The 25410-nt window shown below is 41.1% G+C and overlaps 1 protein-coding gene across 1 annotated transcript in view; it reads right to left on the reverse strand.

Moving 5' to 3' along the window:
* The window catches only part of TTC7A (tetratricopeptide repeat domain 7A), a 263029-nt gene that overhangs the window by 108307 nt on the left and 129312 nt on the right, over window positions 1-25410 (reverse strand). The window contains exons 13-16 of the mRNA XM_075204114.1: window positions 23103-23220; window positions 20308-20365; window positions 18018-18090; window positions 263-423 (exon numbers count right to left, since the gene is read on the reverse strand). Of these exons, the coding sequence (XP_075060215.1) occupies window positions 263-423; window positions 18018-18090; window positions 20308-20365; window positions 23103-23220 (410 nt within the window). The remainder of the gene's footprint in view (window positions 1-262; window positions 424-18017; window positions 18091-20307; window positions 20366-23102; window positions 23221-25410) is intronic.

Here is a 25410-nt window from a genome sequence, read left to right on the forward strand (position 1 = left end):
TACCAGAGAGATTTTGAAAAGGAAAACATGCTTTGTAGGAGGATAGGAGAGAAAAATGATGTAATCAGAAAAATCAGATACATGCGTAAAAGGTAAATACAATCTACTAAGTGGGATAGCTGCATTAAGATGAAGAAAGGAAAGTCACACAGATCAACAAGACACGTAATCATTCTGCTGGTTTCCCGTAGTTAGTAAATCTGTATAATGTACAGTGTTTATCAAAAATGACAAGAAAACTAAAAGAAAAATCTCTGTATACCTGAAGCTTTCCGGATACTCCGCTATGGCCATATTGATGACATCGGTGGCATGTTTATACTGCTTCTGTGCCGATAAAAGAAGGGCCAGCAGGTGAAGGCAGTGCAGATCATCATTGCGGAGTTTTAGTGCCTCCTGAAGGTGCTCTATTCCATCCGATATCTTAAATTAATCAGAACATCTTGTTATTGGTGACACTATACACAATAAATATATAGAACAGCACACTTATACACTAGGTGCAATTTTTGGTATATTTAATAGCTTTCTCGTAAACACGCCTGTAGGCAGAGGTGCAAGTAAGATGCTTTTCTTATAGTAACTGAGTGAATGACGCTGTAAACATGCACTGCTCAGACATGTGTGGTGCAGAGTGTCCCAAACTCACAATATAAAGCAGAACGGAACAAGTAACAGGGTGCCAGCAGCTGCTGGAGAGCCACATCTTATACCCAAGGCCGATTTATTTATTTCTAGTTACAAAAACAAATCCTCACATTAAGGGTAATTCACAAACCGCAAAATCTGCAGATCTGCAATGTTCTAATTCTACCATAGAAACCCTCTTCTTTAATTGAAACTTCTACAATTTACTTCTTTGTTTAGTCTAATTTGTGCCTTAAATAAACCATGAAAGGGCATGTGAGCAGGGCCCTCTTACCTCTCTGGGGTATGTTTACTAAACTGCAGGTTTGAAAAAGTGGAGATGTTGCCTATAGCAACCAATCAGATTCTAGCTATGATTTATTTAGTATTCTACAAAATGACTGCTAGAATCTGATTGGTTGCTATAGGCAACATCTCCACTTTTTCAAACCCACAGTTTAGTAAATATACCCCTCTGTCTGTCTCACCAGTATTGTTTTATTGCTGTGTCATTACCCAATTGTGAAGTGCTCTTGAATTTGCTGGTGCTATATAAATAAATGTTGGTGATGGAATATTGATGAGGGCATCAGACCGTCCTTGTTATGTGTGTTACTTTTGTGTATTCAAATATGTTTATTACATTGGTTGAAATGCATTAAGAAATGTGTTACCCATGAAGTGTATCTGGAGGGTACAAGAGGCGTTTCATTAGAAGTATAGGGACAAAACTTGATGTACAGAACCATAGAGGTGGCAGTGAATGTAAGCCCTTTTGCAGGGAGAAAAGGTATGGGTAGAGTAATGGAGGTGTTGCCCATAGCAAACAATCAGATTCTAGCTATCATTTTCTAGAATGTACTAGATAAATGACTGCAAGAATCCTTTTTAGAAGGTTTGATAAATCTACCCCTACGAATGGTGGGAACACCCATCTATCTCATAGTTGCCTAGTGGCGGGGGGTGGGGCTTAGGATGCGAATCGCGCGTCATCGTGGCCCCGCCCACAGCTGCAATTTGCCGGCACAGTGCTTGATGGTTTAGGGGCGGGTCACACCAAATGACGTGACCCGTCGGGCCATGCCCCCAATACACCCACCTCCCCCAGCTATCCCGGAGGAGCACTTGACAATGTAGAGTATAATCTATCTCATTTAAATAAACCTGTCCTACAAAATGAAATCTCACCTCAGTACTTCAGCCCCAAACTAGGCACACATGTGTCTCTTCAGATCACAAAGAATGCCCCAGTCCGCAACTTTTTGCTTATGTCGCTACCTTGGCCCTCTGCAGTTGTCACCACCTTGACCAGCTACAAGTGGCACCACCTTGGTCCACCAGTCCATGCCTCTCCCAGTAGAACTTTAGTAGACATTGACCTTTCTGTTTGCACTAATCCCAGAAAGCAATACCAGCGGCTGCACAGTAAAGTCTGGGCCTGATTTAAAAAGCCAATCAAAAATTTGAACCACAAACAAAAATTGCCCACTAAAATTTAATCTTTCAATTGATACGATGATTTGCAATTTATTTATTCGTATTTATAATTTTTTCACTCTTTTTTCTGCTGCCATCAGGTAGAAAAATATTAAAGTTTCCCTGAACAGTCTTCTGTGGCCCCTGAGAGTTCAGCTGAGCATCAATCAATTTAGTTTCCAGACACAGCAGCCAGAGCACTGTTACCCCTCTACTCACTACTACTTACAACAGAACTGTTACATAGTGACATTGTTGCAACAATGTTGTAGGCCTCTGCAGAGCAGTTAACTCTGAGTCCTGCATAGAAGCTAATAATTAAATATCTTCTCTTTAATTAAAAGGGCTTGTACACTAATGCATTAATATAATGTGTTCTTATAGCCTGGTAAACGTGTTTTAATGATAGTTCGAAAAACTGTGTAAGTACCTGGACTAGAATGCACACACTTTCTAACAAGTTTAGGTTTTGATTAGCTACAATTTCGGCTTTGCCTGCAGCGTTCATAAATGTTAATGCTTGTTATAATATAATAACTTTCCGTGGGGCGCTCATTAAACACACGGTACACTATGCTTTAGGGAGGCTCTCTCCACCACAAGGTCTATGCTGTTTACATGGTGTATGTTTTCAACATGCGTCTGAGCCCTACAGGAGGGAAAAATAAGCAAATATTTTTAAAAATATAGCAAATGAACTTACTATTAATTAATTAATTGACAAATCCACTCCCCTTACAAAGGTCAAATTTACATAGAACGGTGATGGTAGGTAGTATCTGGAGATATCCAGCATCCTGCAATTGGATAACAAGTCGCTATTTATTTATAGTATGCTAGTTTGTGTACAGGAGGTGTTAGCCTAGGGATTTTCTTTACCAATGAGCACCATCTATGGGGGACCTAATCTGAATCATGAGGGATGTGGAGGAGCAAGGCTTTTGTTTTCCCCCGGTTCATTTTACATCCAGATAGGAGGTCGTATTCTGTAACATTCCTTCTGGAGATTAGAAATGAAGGTAAAAGGCTGCTGTGAACATTTCTGCTGCTGTATTTTGGCTGATTGTACGATACAGATCATCTTGAGTCATTCAGGGAGCAAACACTCTGTTTCAACAGTGGAGAGTATGGGTTTTATTGGCCGGTTCATAGAACAATTATTTTGACCAAGGGAGAACTTGGTTTGTACCACTGCACCTGGACGGTCTGCCCAGAACACATCAATGTGCGCACAGGCAAACCGAGGGGGTTCCTAGTGCCTGGAAACCCCCCTCCAAGCTGGGGCACTGTATAATTGAGGTGGCTGGACCCTGCACCCGCTTCACACTACTTAAAAAAAAGGGAGAGCTGTGTGCACCTAACAGTACTGCACGCAGCATTGTCCATGTATATCATGGGGATAAGAAGAGTTGGAGAGCAGCCAAGCACTCTCTAAAATTATAGCCACGCCTCCATGCATGCTGGTCATGCCCGCTGGCGGCATGGTGTGGAAACCCCCCTCTGCAAATCCTGCGTTTGACCCTGGTGCGTGCCTAGTCTCCGCTCTTGCAAAACAGCAAAGAACACCCCTAAAAATCCACCCCCTTCTCATTACTAATAACCTTACTCCCCAAAAGGAAATTAATTTCTCCTCTGCTCCACAAAACCAGACCCACTGACGGAATAAGGATCTGGGGGTGGCATCGGTTTGATGGACAAATTCTTGAACCTGAGATATAATAAAGAATAATTTAATTTATTTTTGTATATTAAAAGAGGCTACAGAAATCAGCTCCGCTAAATGTACGATTTAAAGACACAAAGCACAAGTCCTTTCATGCACGGTATAGAATGTTGAAGAGACTCCCTTTCTTATAATGTACAGTATATAATATGTTATTACTTATAACACAAGTGTTTCTCTTTATAACTGACTATCACTCGTCAATTGTAGATGTCGATATTTCCAGGACTTTATACATAAATTAATTGGTTGTTTATTACACACATATTAATGCAAACCCTTTTATAAACTTTATATACATGAAATAAATGTACAGCATTCTCAGCAAAGAGGTTTGAATGTCCTTCTTCCACCTGTTACAAAATGCTCTGCTCCTGAACTTCTCACTAAATTTGGGATTGCAGGAAGCTCTGCTGAATAAATGAATTGATGAGAGGGGTGTTGTTCATTACTTGGGCCGTTAATCAATTTAGCACATGTAACTGCAATATCAAATGAAGTAGTAAGAATTTTGTGTGAAAGGGGTCATATTGGAGGTTCTGCAATCTATTGTAATGATGTAAGGTAGGGATCAGCTATTAAGCAAAGTAGACATCTTTCTCTAACTTATGTTTCTGGTAATGAAATAAGCAAATAAAAGGTGGACATTAATGTACTTGCCCCATGTGATTGTCAGTCTGTGGACACTTTTAGAACATGGAGTTATTATGGGCAAGTCCAATGGCGAGCTGCTTGGTCATGTTATTCTAGAAATGTATCAGCTGACTTGTAGAGGTCATGGGTCAGGAGGCTGAGGAATCCTTACCCATTCACACCTATTGTCCCCAGTGTCCTTGACACGCTACTAAGATTTATTAGCAGAAAATGTGATGAGGCGGTTGCCTGTCTCTGATTGTTGGTGGAGGTATGACAAGTTTAAAGGAGGGTGAGATCCTTCAGATAACCTTTAAGTAGTAAACATCTACCATATATTTTACCCAAACTTGCCAATCTCCCGGAATGTCCGGAAGACTCCCGGATTCCGGGTAGGTCTTCCAGGAGAGTATGGCAGCCTCCCGCATCTGCCCTCTAGTGGGCAGAATTATATCCAAAATGCAGCGATTCTCATGGAATTGCGGCATTTGCCCCCCCCCCCCCCACTCCCCCACGCCCCCGAAATGGCCACCTCCCCCAGGCAGCTCCCGGACGCCGACGTGAGAAAGTCGGCAAGTATGATTTTACTTTACATGTCTGGCTTCCATGTGTGTGTAGTTTTTAAAATAGACTTTATAGGTTCCGGGTAGAGTTATTTATTGCCTTGGATATGACACAGCTCAGCTAACTAAACAAAACTCACACACACACACTTTATAAAACTGTAGAAATAACATTTAAATGCACAGGAAGGCATGTACAAACCAGCAGATGTAAAGTTGTCTGAAGGGGGAAAGCTCCTATAAGCCAACCTGTCTATAAGGGATAGCATATACTTATATATACATGGACACACAGTACCACCTGCCTGGATTGTGATCTATACTTTATGTTTGTTTTTGTGAAAGCTAACTCAGGCATTTGCAAAGATCCATGAAATGCAAAATCATAAAAAATCTGCTTTGCATGTTTGTAACAACAAGAGACACTGACAAACTTTGTAGGTTTGCAAATCAGTTCAAAGAGTGTCCAGCAACCTTACTCATCTCCATTCAGTGACAAAACTGTGTCAGAGCACACAGCAGCTAGAGTAGTTGTAGGGAGATGGCTACACATATTAGGAACTGACATCTGCATAGGAACGAAGGATAATAAAAGCTTTGCTGTATCTTTAACTGAGCTTTCTCTGGAGTGTTAATGGTTAACTATTTTGGTACGCCCATCCGGTGTCATAAGGGAGGGGTTCAGAGGCTATAAGTTGGATGGGCAGAGTTTTAGCCAGCCTTGCAGATCTGGATGTTGCCCACCCACCCTCCCTTTTTCGTTGGTTCATAAGAACATGAAGAATCGGATGATTACTATTCAGGATGGGTACCAGTTGCTGGTGGCGGTCATTGTTGTCCGCGAAGATGGATGGAGTATTTGCTGGAAAACTCAGTTCAGTCAATGGCCAGTGGTTGTTTGGGTGCACATTTACGGTATTGGGCACGTTGAACCCGCCTCTCTATGAGTGAATCGGCTATTAGTCTTGGTTCAGGTACCGCCCCTGTGGGTTGCCCTGTGGTTGCTTTCCGTATAGCCCAGAGGATGGGCGGGTTCGGTAGAATCGGGACGTAGTGCCCCGTCCAGGTAGATATGTGTGTCTGGGGTGTGATTGGTTCTCCCCCACTTGAACCCAGGGGTTTAGTTGCCCCGGATGAGTCCTAAGGAGATGCTAGGACAGTTGGGTTTTGCCTGGCACACGTCGGACTGACTGCTTTATTCTCCTCCACCATAATTAATAAATTCATTTAATTTTGCCACACTCAAGTCTCGTGTCGTTACTTTAAGGTGATAGTTGAATAAGACGAAGAAGGTAAAAGAGGTTAAGATATCAGACATAAACCCTTTAATGTTTTTATTTATGGTAGTTTTACTTTTCTGATTCAGCTAAGTATAATGGTTCTCTGATCTAAATAACAATGGTTTGGAATGAGTCGTACAATCCACAAATACATGCCCACTAACTTGCTACCACATAATAAATTCAAGTGTTGCCGTTTCAACCAATTAAAATGTCATAGAGGTGGTGGAACGAGGGAATAAAGGGCCCGGTTGCAAAAATAGTTCTGTCCCTGTGTCCTACATTGCCCCCCTTGGTAGGATGTCACAAAACAGCACAGATTAGTGCAAAGAATGTCTGGTTTGCAGATGGGGTGATGGTGTAGGGAAAGGGGTGGTACAAGAGATGAAAGGTGAGAATACATTTATTGGGGGCTAGGATGATTTTTGAACCTTCTACGTGCATTTTATGCAGGAAAATGCATTTATAGGTGCATTTCTACCAATGTAATAAACATTCACATTTTTTAAGACTTAAATGAGGCATGAGTAATTAAAAACAGAAACGTAGCAATGTATATAGGGGGCTCCTAAATTGATAGTAAGCACTTTGACGTAGTTTTCACTCTATGGGCAATTCCACCTGGGTCTGCAATCCAGCATAAGACACTGCACAGCGTGTTTATAGGAGGGGCGCTTTCTGTAAGCAGAATGGGGGGCGCTGTTATGTACCTGCTATGTGGACAAATTAAGGCACATGTACGTACTTAAAACGCATTTCTGTTCCTGTGTGACGCACAATGTAACCTCCCATATGGAAAAGATTATGAATCCAGTATGATTAGTTACAGACATTACAGGACATTGCGGGATTATATTGCAAATAAAGATATTACAATGATCAAACAAAGCCAGAAGATTTAAAGTACAACAACGTATTGCCTAAAAAAATTCAACTATATAGAGCACAATAAGAGAAATATCCCGGTCACAGTGACTTTCTGTGTAACGGTGACTCATTGAGTGATGATGCCAGCCTGGCCCAGTGCACAGAATGAATCACTGATGAAACATGTACGGCTCATCCCTGGTTCCCCCCTGGAATAATCTGCCGGGACTGTGGAAAACAGAGGCCCTTCTGTGTCAGGCCAGTCAGTAATATGTAACTGCTCCTACAGATATGTGAAGAATAAGTGTGGTTCTGTCAGGTTAGTATGCCTTCATGGCAGAAGATACTACAACAACAATATAAACACCATACCTCAGTTGAGATAAACGCAGGTCTGGGGTTCGGGTGGCAGAATTGCATTGGCATTAGAGTGTCCTCTTTTTTTCTTGATTTTGTTATTAAATTATGTACAGATGGAGCATGTCTCTTCCATATTTGTACTGCAACACGGTGCACAATGAAGGGACACTCTGTGCTATTACATCAACTGCAATAACGATCACGGGCACCAGACAGGAGGGGCTGGCTGGCAAATTTTAGCCCAGGGGGGGCGAGAGCAGCCTAAAGTAAAAAAAAATGCTGCTAGCCCAGTGACCCAGCCCAAGGTAGCCCACTATGGAGCCGGCCCGGGGGCAGATGCCCCTCTGCCTCTCAGCCCAGCCTGCCCCTTCCAGGTGTATCATAGGAATGTGATGTCATTTAACGCATGATCAGTATTGCTTCCTGTGTTTGCATCTTATCACTCGTGCACACGCATTAAAGAACACAAAACTCTCTGATTATATCACATGTACTATAATGTATGTACTGTACTGTGTGTAACAGTGAGTGTGACAGTGATGTAATATATAAAGTTCCACCTATCGTGCTGCAGTTTTGCCCCATCTAATGGAATTGCCTGCTGGGGCGAAAAGTGTGGGGTTTGTTTAGCATGAAATTTGGAAAGTAAAAATTTCTCATGCAACTCTGATCAGCGCTAATTCCCCAGCTATTTTGCCTAATCTATTGAGTACCTGCAAACAGCCATTGTGGCACTACAAGTTCCAGCATGTCCTAGCAGCCACTGACTAGGTGAGCATGCTGGTCAATTCCAGTACTTCCTGGAACATGTACTTCCACAATAGCAAAAAAGAAAACAGAGACATTTTTTAAATAAAGTTTAATTTAATAAAACACTAACAGAAGCCCCTTGTTCACCATTTACAATAATACATAAAATCTTCTCTTTTTACTTCATCGTAATATAATGGGAAACTCTTGTCCTTCTAATACAATGGAAGGAAAAATAAACCCTACAAAAGCCGAAGCAATTGCTCATTATGAACACCTGACCGGGGCTTCTCTCTTCAGCAAATCACAAACAGTCAGCGGTGGGAAACACTTGTGATTGTAAGCTTGTGAGCAGGGCCCTCTTACCTCTCTGTCAATCTGTATTACCCTGTATTGTTTTATCACTGTGTTCGTTCCCAATGGTAAAGCGCTACGAAATCTGCTGGCGCTATATAAATAAATGTTGATGATGATGAATGGCTGACCAGACCCTTGGTCATTCACGGTCACAGTCATATATTGGCGTAGGGAGCAGTTGCAGTGGTTTTCTCCTACTGCATTACAAAGAGTTCCCCAATGGATTACTGTGGCTCCAAAACAAAGAACGATAATTTTATTTTATAATGAAGTGGTAAACGGGGTTTTTGTGGGGTGTTTTATTGAAATAAACTTTAAATGAAAATGGTGTGCTTGTTTATTTATATTACTATCTTAGTATAATGGTCAGAGAACTGAGGGCTCTTGGCTCATTCTAATTGCAGTACAGTGATCCCAGTCTTTTTTCGTTACTCCGTCCCTCACACCCAGGGGGGCCTGGAGGAGCCCCAGGGCATTTCAGGTTAGTGTTGCTATTATGATCGATTGGAAATACTGATCTGTCTGTCTGAGTGATCGTGAAGTAATGAATCAATTAACTCACAATGTACAACACTAATGTTCCAACGCACTAAACTATTTGCACTCTCCTTTCTATACTTTTTTTTTACCAGGCTGTATCTTTTCACGGTTGTGGATCTTTAAGGGGTGACAGAACAAATGGATTTACAATCTATAATGTATTTTATGTATAGTTGGGCTGTAGGGTTTGTAAATAGTTTGTATTTATATATTTTTATTTATGTAGCCCATTTTAAGCAGATGCACATTTTTTGCTTTGTTGTGTTCTTTTAATTTCATTTGCGGTTTTAAAAACCCTTTAAAATAAGAGTTGTGCAATAACTACTGAACAATGACTTTATGTGATCATAAATCAGCGAGCCATCAGAATATAGAGTACACATTGAGAGAATTCATCATGAACACACTAATTGCGTAATGCATCTTTATATATCTAACACTGTCATATTTCCATGCAATAACAGATATATGCCAGATATCTCTTCCAGCTGAATCCTTGCCTACAGGAATAATTATTCAATGTAGGACAGCTTTATGTAAGCATCCACAACATAGGAGCACAGTACGGTAGTTAATCACTCAAGAGTTGATTTGGAGATTGTCTTTCTCTTGCTGCTGTCATAGGCTGCTTAGGAAAACACTGTTATACAGATTATTGCATACAAACACCACAAAGCATTAAAATGTAATATCCAGAACATTTGTATCAGAGTAACATATGGCGACTGTTCTTAAATGCCAATTTGGAGGTCAATTAAATAACTATCATCATCTGGCACATAGGCAAACCAAGTGGGGGTTTCCTAGTGCCTGGAAACCCCCATCCAAGCCTGGGGCACTGTATAATTGAGGTGGCAGGACGCTGTCCCTGCTTCACACGGCTCTGCTTGAAAAGGGAGAGCTGCTAACAGTAGTGCACGCAGCATTGCCCATGTATATTATGGGGATAGGAAGAGTTGGAGAGCAGCAAAGCACTGTCTAAAATTATAGCCACACCCCCATGCATGCTGGTCACGCCCACTGGCGGCGTGGTGTGGAAACCCCCCTCTACAAATCCTGCGTTTGCCCCTGTGGTAGCTATGTAGCCACTTTACTTACGACTGGACTCAGAGCTCCATGTAACGGTCATAGCTCTCTGTTTACTATACATCAGGAGCCCAATAGACCACACTTCAGAGATTAGATAAGGGATATAGCCAATTAACATGAAATGAGTAGTACAGAAGATACCCACCACTCTGTATTCTCTAAACACGGAAAACTCTAAATAGAACTCTGCCAAGGTGTCATCTACAGCTGATTGGACAAGCCGCAGTAGCCAATCAAGCTTCAATTGGCCTTGCCCGGAAATGTTTGGAAAATACACTGAATACAGGCCCTGTGTAAGTAAAGGGATGGAGGCGAGTGGAGTGAGTGTCTCTAGAACCCCATTTGCACTATATGGAGATAGCGGGGTGTCAGGCATAATTTTAGTTTGAGTGAAGTTATCTCTTATAAGTTTCCAAAAACTCCAAAGCAAAATCCTACATTCACAGAAAGAGAAAACCGTGTAGTCCATGTTAACAGAGTAGTTATTAATGGTACAAAATGTGGGTCCAATCCATCAAGGGACGTAAACGGCGATTTTGTGCGTACAATCTGCAAAATCGCTCTGCGCCTGTCCAGAACCGGCTCATACGCCATAGAACGCAGCCACGTTCAATTCAGGTTTGAGCGCAAAAGACACTTACTACAACATACGATTTCAGAGAAGGAACAGGGCAGGGAGGGGGGCATTTGCCCGTAGTCATTGTACAGTAAGGATGTGCCAATCTCGAGCGCACACAGCAGTGTCCAATTCAAGCTCTGGGCATCTCTCAGATGCCTGTTTTTCAGCCGTATCAATTGCTCCAGCCACCGGGCTGGTCTAACTGCCGATTACTAATGATGACTGAGTATGTATGCAAATTGGAGAAACTGTGAAAATATATTTTATGTACATAATACACTAATAAAAGTATTTCATGGAAAAATATGAAACAAAATAAAAAAAAACAACTTTTTTCATATTGTAATGTTTTATCATTAATGCCTATATTACTATGAGGTGGCATTAGTTGAATAGTTTTATATTTAATTCTGTGCATTATGATTTTATATTCCCCATAGGTATTGTATGTATACCGCAGTTTCTGGTCTAGTGGAGCAGAGTAGACCTACACCCGAAATCATTGCGCTCAGTATGTCTGCCTTGATAACTCAGGCCTTGTGACTTTACCTTGTAAATTGACAATAATGTAGTATTGTCTTTATATATATATATATATATATATATATATATATATATATATATATATATATATATATATGCTATATATATTTTTTAGTGTAATATAAACTGTATAAAATGTGACATACTTAAAGAACACTTAAAAGCCTTGTACAGTAATATGGCAGATGAGGTTCAATGTGAATAAATGTAAAATAACACATATGGGACCTAAACATAATGATAAAATATATCAATGAACTACACTGTAGCAATGCAGCTCATTGCGGTTAGTGCTCAGATCCAGGGCCGGATTAAAGGAATGGAGGCCCCTGGGCTAAGGGCGCCTCCATTCCCCCGTGAGGCCCCCAATGTGAGCCACCCGCCGCCCCCCAAGCGCTTACCTGTCAGTTCAGTCCTCCGTCCCCGGTGCGCTGTAAGCTCCTTACTGAGGAGATCTCGCGAGAGTTCACTCGCGAGATCTCCTCAGTAAACAGATTACTGAGCGCTGGGGACGGAGGACTGAACTGACAGTGCTCAGCAGCATTGATCGGGCTGGGGGAGCCCCCGCCCCCGGACCGATCAATAATGCTGCTGAAAACTTTGAAGGGCCCCCTGGATGCCCGAGGCCCCTGGGCTATAGCCCAGTTAGACCTCGGGTTAATCCGGCCCTACTCAGATCCCATGTGGGGTCTCACTACCACTAACCAATACAGCTTTCTCACACTCCGATCCATCAGAGAGAAGCCGCCCTGTATTGATCAGGAAGAGTTTTTTCAGTATCTATGTGTTGCTGTTTTTTTCTTCAAATGTATCGAGAGCTTCAAGACAGAGAGCTTCATCGTGGGGCTGTTTTCTCATTGGAGGGGGAAGGGTATTTTTTTTTTTTTTTGTGGGGATTTCCTCCAGGAATTCAGTCCCAGCTCTTTGCGACTCAGTGTATAGGAGCAAACTGTTTTTATATCCAAAATTTCTTGGCGTAAATTACGCCATTTTTCAGTAGAACTCTGCATCAGGCCTTAGATGTTTAAGTCGACATAAGATCACTGGAAGTACATAAATGTATAATCTGGACAAAAATAAAATGGATCAATATCAGATCTATGGCATGGGCACAAGGTCATCATTTTAAGCTGGAAGAAAAGAGTTCTTTACAGTAAGAGCAGTATGGAGTGAACTCCCACAACAATCGGCATTGATCATAGATTCAAGACCGTCAATATGAAGACAGGAAGCATTTTCCCCTCTAAAGGCAAAAATCCTTTTATTTTAACCTCTTTTAAACTAACCCTCTGACTCTCCACTCCCCTCGTTTTTCCCCTTTTCTACCCATTTTGCCACTTATTCCATACAAATGACTTTGTTTTTTTGTTTTTAAGTGTAATATTTTTAAATGTATAAAGATCAGTTCATAAAGTAAAGACAGATACATATCTATCTATGTATATATCTAAACAGGAGAATAAACTGCAAGGCCAGATAGCAAAATTGATAGTGATAGGAGGGGGTTGACAGCGGCGATGCATGACAATGCTCCATAGGACCCCACTTTGCTCCTAACTGGGGCAAAGGGGGGTCCTATTACCTTGCCCCAATTGGGCTTCATTGAGCATGCCCCCCAATGCATGCTCAGAAAAGAAGAGTGGGGGGGAGGGATGTGGGGGTGTAGCGGATGGAGAAGCATAGCCAGGACCCCTCTCATCGTCAGACCCCTTAGCACAACCTGCAATGGCTGTAGCTCTGCCCTTGTATTTATCTGTCTATCTATGAGGCACTTCATTCCTTCACTGAATAAATATAAGGGCTTCGCACTGTACAGTCTATATACACCCTATAATTTGTCTAGCACTACATTTCGCTCTCTTTCCAAGGGGACAAACAGCCAAGTATCTACTGACAGATGTCCCTGCTTATTTCATTAAGGAGCTGGGTAATACGAGGAACATGGAAGTTGGCTTCCCAGATGGCGTTCTGAAACTCCGGGACATGGGCTCATTTGCCAGCTTGAATTCCCAGCCAGTGCTGAGCTCTGCAGCAATCCTGTATCAGATGGACTGCCAATTCTATGGGGACTTGCAGCAGCTACGTGTTCCTATCTTGTTCATCAGTCAGTAGGTTTAATACTGGAAGATATCGGATGTTATGTACTGTATGGTCGACCGCGGTGAAGGGCAAGGCTATAAAGCAATATGCCAGCAAAGTACTGACACAGCATTAAAAAGGAACTGCACTGTATAAAAACCAGGGGTTAATGATCCATGGGTTATTGCTAATTTTGTCCAAACGCTGCCACTGCGCCTTGCCAAGAACAAGACAACTTCTGCATAATCACGTTTAATGATTATTTGCAGTTTCTATATCTACCTTTCAATACAAAAACCACACAGAAACATTTTATCTCCCCACATTACATCTCTTGGCTTCTCTTTCATAATATGAGTGTCACATGTAATGTGTCCAGAAGACTTTACTTTATAAAAGCATGGGGGTCATTGGTTTGTATGTTCTTCCCATGCTTGGGTGTATTTGCTCCGGGTACTCAGGTTTTCTCCAACAGTCCAAATGAACAACACATCGGTATTTGGAAAAATGGACCTTAGTGTGTATTTGTGTGGTAGGGAGATTAGACTGCAATAGGGCAGGGCCCGATGTGAATTACATATTCTCCGTACAGCGCTACATAATATGATTGTGCCATAGAAATAACTACATTGATAAAGGCACTTTCATAAGAGGCTTCAAATGCTTTCTTGCTGTTCCCGTCAACATCTTTACAGTGCGCTACAAAAACAATGCTTCCACCGTAACATGTTCAAATATCTTAAACTTATCTTAAACTTATACACACACATATATATATATATATATATATACACACACACGTATATATGTATACATATATACATCCAGTACAAACAGATCTGTATATTGTGCATTGTGACATGTATTTTAAATCCTCTTTCGTCTACAGGAAAAAGTTAGAACTATGCCCCTACTTTTCGCGAAGTTTACAAAGACAGGGTAGAATTAAATATGCAGTCATCCTTAATGTGATATATAGACAATGCCCTTCTCACAAACACAACAATATCTCAGATGAAGCTTTGGTTCGTTAACTGTGAAAAGCAACTGTAAATACAATCTGCTGCATATGAAAATATCCAAGTATTAATGATCAGTTCTGCTAGCCAAAAAGCCTACATACTTTATTTTTGGGGTTCTGACAACTGAAAAAAGAAAATGTGTTCAGGGAAAAAAACAATAAATGCTAAAATTACAATACAAAAGCTACTGTAGGGCTAAAATGAAAAAAATATATAGTATACTGTGCCCATTACAGGCCCGTTTCACTCTTGAACACAGACATTAAGATCGATGTGAAAGTCCTCTCTGAATGCTTTAATTCTGTATTACGCCATCTGATCCACAAAGATCAGGCGGGCTTCATACCGTGCCGTCAAGCGCAGGACAATACCAGAAGAACCATCAGCCTCATCCATTCTACAATTCCTTTAAAGGCCTTCTCTGCATCCAGAGAAAGCAGTTGGCCCTTTATGCCAGAAACTCTTAGGAAATTGAGTAGTTTTCTCCAGGGAATCCAGGCGCTGTATTCAGGTCCCTCTGCCATGGTTTCGGTGAATAGGGTACTTTCATCCCGATCTCACTCCCCAACGGCACTCTTCAGGGCAGCCCCTTGTCAGCCTTGATCTTTGCCCTTGTGATTGAGCCCTTGGCGGCAAAAAATTGCCTTTCCCCAGATGTCAAAGGTGCTACCATTGGTTCCAAAGAATACAAACTTATTTGCAGATGACATTCTGCTCACTCTGACTTCCCCCCACACCTCACTCCTGAATTTTGTCACTATCCTTACAGCTTATACTGATTCCTCTCTGGCTATTCGATAAACCTCTCTAAGAAAGAAGCTCTTACGCTCCACATGCCACAGACCTCCCCCCACGACCCTGGGTCTCCTCAAAAGCAGCTTCAACTTTTCATGGCGACAGTCCAAAATAAAATATCTAGGAATTTTTATTATCTCCCAATGTGATTCCTTATATGTAGAAAACTTCCCCGCTGTAATTAAAATAACTAAGAAAGATCTGTTCAGGTGGTAATAAGTAATCATCTCCTGGTTGGGTAGGATAGTCGACCTCAAGATAAATATTCTGCTTCGTCTGCTCTACCTCTTTCAGACTCGTCCGGTGCAAGTACCCAGGTCCACTCTGATTCAATTACACCGCTGGTTCTCTCAATTTGTTTGGCAGCACAAACCCCGGCACACTAGCTTCTCAACTCTGCGCAGAGTGACCGTTAGCGGGGGCATAGGCTTTCCGGACATCCACCTGTATTATATTGCTACACATTTGACCAAATAAAGGCCTTTGGTGGATTGATCTGGAGTCCTCCTGTTTCCGAGTTCTGTCTTTGGGATCAGTTCTGGGGGTCCTAGCGGGTGATAGGCCTCTATTATTGAGATCGCACCCGGTTGCACTCTTCTCCTGTCAGATATGGGACTACAGTAAGCACCACTTTGAAATTACATCCAATCTCTTCCCCATAACGCCTCTCTGGGACAACCCATCCTTTACCAGTACCTCTCTTGGCCTAAGGTCTGGCGGGAGAAGGGTATCGGGATGGTGGGTGACGTTTTTGCACACTGATCATTGGATCTGACTGTCGCTACTGCGAGAGAAATTTGACTTACTAAATATTAGCCCGCTTGCTTATCTTCAAGAAAGACACTATGCCGACTTCTTCCCTAAGCCTAATATATAACGAGCCCCTTAACTCCCCTGGAATCTCTATGTGTGAAATTACCTTTGCAAAGGGGTATCATTTCCAGTTTATACACTCTGCTCACATCCTACAATCTAATACCCCCATTCATGAACTACGGTGGGAGGCTGATTTGAGCAGATATGAGCAGACCGCCAGACAAGGACACTTGGGCAACAATCAGGGAAAGGGTTTCCAAGACCCCTTTATAAAATCTACTACCGCTGGTGATCGGTCCCTACCCTGCTGAAAAGGATTTATGGGTTCACTTTCGACTTGTTGGAGGTGCTGTGGGGAACAGGGGAACTTTCTCCACATCTGGTGGACTTGCCCAAAAATTGCTTCTTTCTGGGATGATGTAGCCGCTCCGATCAGTCAGGTCACTATGATCCAGCTCTTCAGAAGCCACACAGGCTAATCTAACAAGTGGTCGGATGAAGACAAACACCCTCAGAAGACTGTACCCAGTGTAATCAGCTATATGGGCATTATTCACCCATAGAAAAAGGTACAAGTTAGGAAGAGAAGGTAACTAGCGGGTGACACAAATAGTACAATCAGACAGCAGCGCATTCCAGGTATAGCGACTGTGAGCCACTAATCTTTGTAATTCAGTTGTAACATCTGACATTAATGTGAATTGTAGACAATAACTAACCACAAACATATACTATACACAATATTACATTAATAAATTCTTACTGCCCACATTATAAATCAAGTAGTATTTCTCACATAAATAAATAAAAAAATTAACATTATCCCTTTAGTAAAATAATAAATTAATATTGCGTCCATAACAAAAACAAGGCATATTTTGATGTGCTGTAATGTATCTTCATGTGGACACATTTACGTTTTGAATTGCATGTATTGTAAGATATGTGCAAATCAAAAAAAACATGAAAATGCGTTGGTTTTTTTCACATATTTTACATTTGCTCTTTGGACCAAATGAGTCCAATTCTTCTGAACTTAGGTTATGAAACATTTTTCACAGTCTAAATACATGTAAAACTGAAAGTTTACAGCAAATAATTCTATAGAGACAGGTCAACAAAATACCATTAAACACTGAAATGTAAACTTAACACACCATTAAAAACTGTGAATACCACAAAAAGTTGGTAAAAAATGATTGTTGGTTTAACTGACACTTAACAAGAGTATCATCTGTGGTCTGGTAACAAGGGTATAAGTATATACTGTAATCTTATGACTGCTCTAGGTTACAGTACATCTGTACTATTTGTATGATACCATTAGAGTTAAGCAGGACACACACAGTGCAATCCATACAGATCACAAACAGGTAGAACTACCAGATCCTTTCCTGAATTGGGCTACGCCATACTTGCCAACTCTCCCGGGATGTCCGGGAGACTCCCAAAATCCGGGAAGGTCTCCCGGACTCCCGGGAGAGCAGGAAATTCTTCCACATCCTGCCCAATTCCTAGTTAAGTGGGTAGGATGGGAGCCATAATGACGCGTTTCGCATCATTTTGGCCCTGCCCCCCCACAACAAAATATTGTTTCATAGCAAGAGCAAGGCCAAAATGCTGCAATTGACCACGCCCCACCCCCTCTCGACACGCCCCTTGACCGGGATCTCCCATACTTTTACTTATTAAAGTTGGAAAGTATGGGCTAAGCTGCCTCTCTTTAGGGTCGGCTGATAATGTCACCTACATCCTAGAAGTATTGTGGCAATGGTCGATCATGGGATAGCTTTAGACTCTTGTGCCCAGAGATGAGATTAATCAGTGCAGATGGCTGATTTTGTACAGGCATTTTACATATCTAATTGAAGCACTCACCTGTCTCACAAGGCCCAATTGAAGTGCTAAATATAGAATAATCTGAGGGTCTTCTGGATCTATTTGATGGGCTCTGTGGAAACAAACATAAATTGGTTACAATTGGTGATAATAATATTTAGGTGTCTTAATTAGTGATTTGTAGGGGTTGTGTCATTTTCAAGAAAACTACACATGAGGATTTATTCACTAAAATAGATACAAACATGTACAGGACCATAACCAGGGGCAACCAGCAGCAACCAGCTCTGATAAGGACGGTTAGAGGTGTTGCTTGAGGCACCTAGGCTCTGGTGCAAAGTGTGGGCTGTCCCCATCACCTGCCACCTGCCTGCCTGTTGCACCCATTGGGATGTCCTGCAAAAATCGGGACACCTGAATTTGTGGGCTGCAAAAGGAGCAGGGCTCTGCCAAAAGTGAGTGAGTTTTAGCCAAATTTGCACCTTTATGGGTGAATTTTGGGCAGAATGGGGCAGAGCTTATTTCCGTGTTTCTAAATGTTGGGAGGTGTGTACCCATCAAATTATTACCATATAACAGCGTTATCCAACCCATATTAGCTGGGACCTCAAGTGTCAATGTGTCATTGTTCTGGGACCTGAAAAAAAACAGATTCTGGGGCCCCTCTTGGGTTTATGACCCATAGGTTAAGCACCTCTGACAAATAATAAAACCACCATTAAAGTTCCCATTGTCCAAAACATAGTACAAGAGTTCTTTATATTGTACTCACCTCCTGAAATGACGCAATATATACAGCCCATAGTACAGGCTTCTCCAGTACACACAGACCACTACTGTCTACTACATACAGCCCCTCACAATATATGTACCCTGCTGATCCCTACTATAACAGCCCTCCACCCCACTATATTATATCATCCCTACGCTGCTCCTGCCTATGCTGTCCATTCATCTCCTGCCACCAATATGTATTCAACTCCTATTCCTGCAGTTCACTCACATTTACAGGTGATTAAAATAAAGGTACCACCATTGTTGTGTTATTCAAAAGTGATCAACAAATTTGTAAAATCCTTTTTTATTTGATTGCCTGCATGACATTGCTGAACATGGGAATGCTGCAATGTATGTGCTACATGGTATAATAATAATAATAATAATAATAATAAAAAAATATTCAGCACCTCCCCATTTGTTACTGATTCCTAAATTATTCCCAGGGGCACGGAAAACTAAAACAATTATTATAAGTAACGTACACTGATTAAATGTTAATCTTTCAACAAATGTACAATCTAAGCAGAATAGAATTTGCTCTCAACAAACAACAGTCTCTGCCCACACTGACAGCATCATTGTGTAAGGTCAGAAAGTTTGAAATTATAATATATATATATATATATATATATATATATATATATATATATATATATATATATATATATATATATATATATATTTTTTAACAAAAGGAGGCATTTAGATGGCAATATGCAGAGAAATGTAAAGTAAGACATTTGTGCAGCAATGCACCTAGATTGAATGTAAAGACCTATGTGTAACAAACAATAGTTCAAGTTTGGTTAACTTACATGCAGAGAAATCCTTCCTCTCAGCAAACAGACAGGGTGTGTCTCTTTAGTGCAAAACAGAGCCAGTGATGGAGCGTTTCCTTTTAAAGAGAAGGTGGGTGTGTCACCTGTCCATCAAGCTAAGGCTGGGGGAGGAGTATCAGGTATAAAAGCTTCTTTGTATCATTTGTGCACTGAGATCAACACTGGGGAAGCTGGCTGGTCTTGAGAGAGCTGAGCTATGTCTAGCTAGCGTTTAGGGTCTCCAAGTATTGCTGTGAAATCGGTACATTGTCAAAACATTTACCATCCTGACAATAAAGCTACATAAAAAGGAAGAAGTTGTTCACGTGTGCTTCAGCAGTAGCGGGCTCTTGCCACAATATGTGTATATATATATATATATATATATATATATATATATATATATATATATATATATATGTGTGTGTGTGTGTGTGTGTGTGAGTGTGTGTGTGTGTGTACTACCCACCCATTTGTCACTTTAAAATATATAAATTCCTTTTTTTTTTATTTGTGGAAATTTTCAATTCCATGAAAGAACTTAATTTCCCCTCTATCAGTGAATTATTAAGACTGCTAATTCCTGATTCTACAAAAGTCTCATTATGTCATTTAATTTTATGTGGCTACAACCGATTGTGTAGCAGAATCCAATATTATGACAACATTCTACTCTTACTTTCAGCTCAAAAAAAGGAGTTTGATTAAAGAACATGTAAAACTTTCTTTACCTTTGTAGCACCTGGAGAGCTTTCTTACTCCAATCATCTTGAGAGCTTTTCTGAGTGGCTGTAACAAAAAAGAAGTATTTCTCTAAAGTCAGTAAAACACATTAAATTCTCGCTAGGCGAAGTAAAGAATTAAAAGTTATGTTGAAACTAATTAATTAGCTATGTATTCATGTGTGAGGAGTGCAGTGTACAAACCTGTGCCCAAAGTTCAGGCTGCATTAAGTTGGGTCAGTTTATATTCCCCTATCGGTAAGCAGCTGAGTGCAGGCAGGACTAAGTTGGGTCAGTTTATATTCTCCTATCGGTAAGCAGCTGAATGTAGGCGGGACTAAGTTAGGTCGCTTTATATTCCCCTATCGGTAAGCAGCTGAATGTAGGCGGGACTAGTTTGGGCAGGTTTATATTCACCTATTGGTAAGCAGCTGAGTGCAGGGGAGTGATGATCCTTACAGATTAGTAAAATAGGTGATCAAAGGAGCTGGCACAACATGACCTGAGTCTTGTACCTTTAAGCTGGGCCTGGAAATATTGAAGACAGTCTGACGTTATTCTGACCATACCACCTTATAGTTGGTAGGGAGCAGCGAGGTCCACCAGGTGTGGGGGATCAGTGTTGTACAATGACACTCACACACCAACTTTTGCTGTCAACTACAAAGCCCAATTTTACTCCGCAACCTGAGACTTTACTTATAGATTTATAGGTGTCTTTCCCTCCCAGCTCTCAGTGCTGTGAGCTCTGCATCCAGTAACAGGTTGGGAGAGCTGGGGGCAGTGAAGGGTTACATGGGGAGGGGTGTGCCTAACTAGAAGGGACCATTACCAAACCACATTACATGCTGGAGTGACATAAACCCACATTCATGGAACTGATGACGTCACCATGCTATATTTAATTAGAATATAAACATTGTTATTACTGCTCCTTCTCCTTTAATCATTTATTACTACAATTAGAAATGTGAGCATTAGTAGCTAATACAGTGAATTAATTAACAAATATTATTATGAAAGCACAACACATGTCACGGCCTCGTTAAAAAACAAACACACTAGAAATTAAGAAGTAAATTCAATCTGAAAGCAGTTAGAAATATTTACTCCAACATAACCTGGTTAACTGAGGTCTTGTCTAACTTGGGAGTGGAAAATATATTTCATGTTTCCAATATCATAATTGTCTCCATCTCCCAGCCCAATCCCAGGGGTTTAATTACAGCTACAGTTTACAACATATCATTTGAATACTACATACACATTGTTCTAAAACAATCCAACTCAAAAGCAATACGAAAAAGTAATATGGAAAAATACAGCATGGATAGCTGTTTTCTTACTACAGTGGTTGCTGCACTGTGATTAACTTGTGGGACACAGCGAGACATAGATGCCACTCAACCAATCACAACAGTGCATGAGCATGTGCTACCCGTGGGGGGGGGGGGGGGTGCTTGACGCATGTTCCAGTACACCACACGTCTGCGGGTAGATCATGACTGGCTGGTGATATCTTCTCACCCAGGAACAACCCTGACCAGCAAATAATGGGTTAATGTGACGCTTGGGCTGTACTCTAATATATAAAGTTATGGTGAACAGCTCATATAGTGGAAGTAGATACAGTTATAATGAGGCCTTCACTATCTGATGTCTCTCTATAAACAGTCTGTTTCCCTTAAGGAGTCAAAGGCAACCTGGCTCCCTAATAATAATATGGAGCCACCACTGCTAATATAGAAATAAGCATCTCCATCACCAGCTCTGTTAGCAGGTCGTAAGCACGAGTAATCTAGGGCCTGATTTAGTGGGGATCTTAACTTGAGAAACTTCTTATTTCAGTCTCCTGGACAAAACCATGTTACAATCCAAGGGGTGCAAATTAGTATTCTGTTTTGCACATAAGTTAAATACTGACGGTTTTTTCATGTAGCACACAAATACTTGATAGCTTATTTGTACACTGAAATTTAAAGTTGATGTTTGTGTGCTACATGAAAAAACAGTCAGTATTTAACTTATGTGCAAAACAGAATACTAATTTGCACCCCTTGCATTGTAATATGGTTTTGTCCAGGAGACTGAAATAAGAAGTTTCTCAAGTTAAGATCCTTAATGAATCAGGCCCCTACTTATGATAATGGTTCTTAACTTTTTTTTGTCTGCAACCCATATCATTTCTGTGAATCAGTTTTCTATCATATGAGTCAGTTTTAATTAAAAATGTACATAATTTATATCTTAGTATATTGTTGCAACAAAAAATGAATAGGAGAGTGATACAAACCGAAAATATTAACATCTGATCAATAGTTTATTAGTTAGGACAGCATATTAGTGATAGTGTGAGCACACCCTAAAAGCCATGACTACTTCTAAGTCACATATACAGCGAAATGACTGATATTAGTCTATTACACTGTGGCAATGCTGCCGATAGCAGGAACGATATTGCAGCACATGACCGCGATGCCCGATTGAAATCTGAGGGTTCATTATCGGGTACGTTGGTATGTGTGGTAGGACAATGAATGTGTGTCAGGCTTTAGACATGTTGCTTAGAATGTTATAAACAAGATACAGTATGTACATTGTATTAACTAGTTTTCTTACATGGATAAGCCGATTTGAATCTACAGTGAAGTAAATGTGGCTGACTCTCATAATTATTGCCCCAGTAATTAGGAGATATGTTTGCAGCTGTAAAAATGTCATCATTTGACATCATTTGACATATTAATCCTTCACTTCCCATTTTCCCCATACTGTAGGTACAAGCTATAGAAAAGAGACCATACCATCAGTCGCTTGCAGGCTGTACACCAGTCCCAAGGCCAGATATCCTTTAGCAAGCGATTCTCCTGCTTCTTCTCCCATATCTGTCACTTGTTTTGCGAACTGTTCCCCTTCCTCCAACTGCAAAACCATGGAATAATTAAATATATTGCCACACAAAATGATAATAAACAAGCCCAACATATGAAAGGACATCACTGTACAGAAGAAAGTTTAATATATCAGTAACATGCATAGTGTACCATACAGTATACTCCATCATGGTCCTGCAGCCAGGTATATCTGATGTGGACACACACAAGGAATACAAGAAAATAACATCCAGACCCTGAGAACACCCCTCTTTGGTAACATCAACAACCCGGATTAGGATCCGCCTTGTGGAACATAGGGGAGCTCACACAATCTCACATTCGGCTCTCTGTCTCTGAGAGGGCACAGTCCCCTTTGGACTGGCAATAAACCCGATCACCATAGCAACAGATTAGGTCCGCTGTCCTTGTCAGTCAAGGTTCCAGTAATAGGTCTCATCCTCGCAGGGAAATAGAGAGGTGCTGGGAACAAAATGATCCCTTTACCCAACAGGACTAAACCAAGAACTTGGGGGTGGGGGTCACTGGTGAAGGGAGGGGTAGCGGCAAAGGTTATACATGTAGTAGAAATTCCCATTGAGTGAACCTGGTCTGCGCCTAACCCATACACATCTTAAGACAGGGCAGTACGGTGGCTTAGTGGTTAGCACTTCTGCCTCACAACACTGGGGTCATGAGTTCGATTCCCGATCATGGCCTTATCTGTGTGCAGTTTGTATGTTCTCCCTGTGTTTGCGTGCGTTTCCTCCCACACTCCAAAAACATACTGGTAGGTTAATTGGCTGCTATTAAATTGCCCATCGTTTCTCTTAGTCTGTGTGTGCATATTAGGGGATTTAGATTGTAAGCTCCAATGGGGCAGGCACTGTTGTGAGTTCTCTGTACAGCGCTGCGGAATTGGTGGCGCAATATAAATAAATAGATGTTGATGTTGTTAAGACATGTTAAAATCAATGCATGCTCTTTTCCCTGATCGCAGTGCATTGCCATGTGAGTGAGTGGCAGTGCCATCATATTTTTTACCTACACCAGTGGGCTAATTATGCATAAAATATGTCAGCACCGCCCAGTCTGCCCCCAGACATATTAAGATCTGCATTGACATCATTCATATACATCAGGTAAATGCTGGCTACTGATATTTGACTTCTCTGAACAGCTGGGGCAGACTGGTGCTGATATCAATGTCCAGTGTGCGGAAATGCAGATTTGATTTTATAAATCGCTGGGGCAAACTGGGCAGTAAATTCATTTGAGAGAAGTGCCACTTCATGTCCAAGCAGAAGAAAGGCTAGAATTCCCTCTGAGTGATAGACAGCTGCCCAGCGATGCTACCTAGGGCGGTAAGACCACATGCACATTGGTGACTCAGCTAGCTGGATCACGCATGCGCAGTGGAACTGGGCTCTTAGTTGCTCTTAATGGCAAAAAAATAGGAGAAAATGAATAAAAAATAGAAAAAAAAAATGTTACTTTAAAATATTTCCAGTTGGAAAAAAATATTTATCATCATCATTTATATAGCACCACTAATTCCGCAGCGCTGTACACAGGACTCACTCACATCAGTCCCTGCCCCATTGGAACTTACAGCCTAAATTCCCTAACATACACACATACACTGAGAGAGACTAAGGTCAATTTATTAGCAGCCAATTAACCTACTAGTATATTTTTGGAGTGTGGGAGGAAACCGCTCCGGTTTCCCAGAGGAAATCCATGTAATCCATGGTTGGGAATCAAACTCATGACCCCAGTGCTGTGAGGCAGAAGTGCTAACCACTGAGCCACCATGCTGCCATACTAATAAAGCATTCTTTACATTCATTATTTTCTGCTATCACTATTCTGAGAAAAGGAGGATTGTGGCGTTGCATGTACCCCTACCATCCTTGTTATATAGGCTTCTCTCCACTTTCTCCAGAGTTAACTCCTTGATAAATAGGGAAATGCTCTATCTTTGGTGAACACACCCATTTTCGCCAGAGACAGGGCTCTTCACTCTTTGATAAATATGCCTCTTTGAGAGTTGAGTTTGGAAAACTTCACATCTCATCATCAAAATTAAGTTTAGAACAATCATTTTATTATGTTTTGGGGTGGGTAAACCAAACAACCGGTGGGTTAGAAAGTAGCCTCCCTTTATCAAAAGTTTTCTTCATAATGTTAATAACAATTATAGCGACAGGACCTCTAAGATCACCGGACCCCTGATATG

The sequence above is a fragment of the Mixophyes fleayi genome, chromosome 3 (genome assembly GCF_038048845.1).
Source record: "Mixophyes fleayi isolate aMixFle1 chromosome 3, aMixFle1.hap1, whole genome shotgun sequence".
Taxonomy (NCBI): Eukaryota; Metazoa; Chordata; class Amphibia; order Anura; family Limnodynastidae; genus Mixophyes; species Mixophyes fleayi.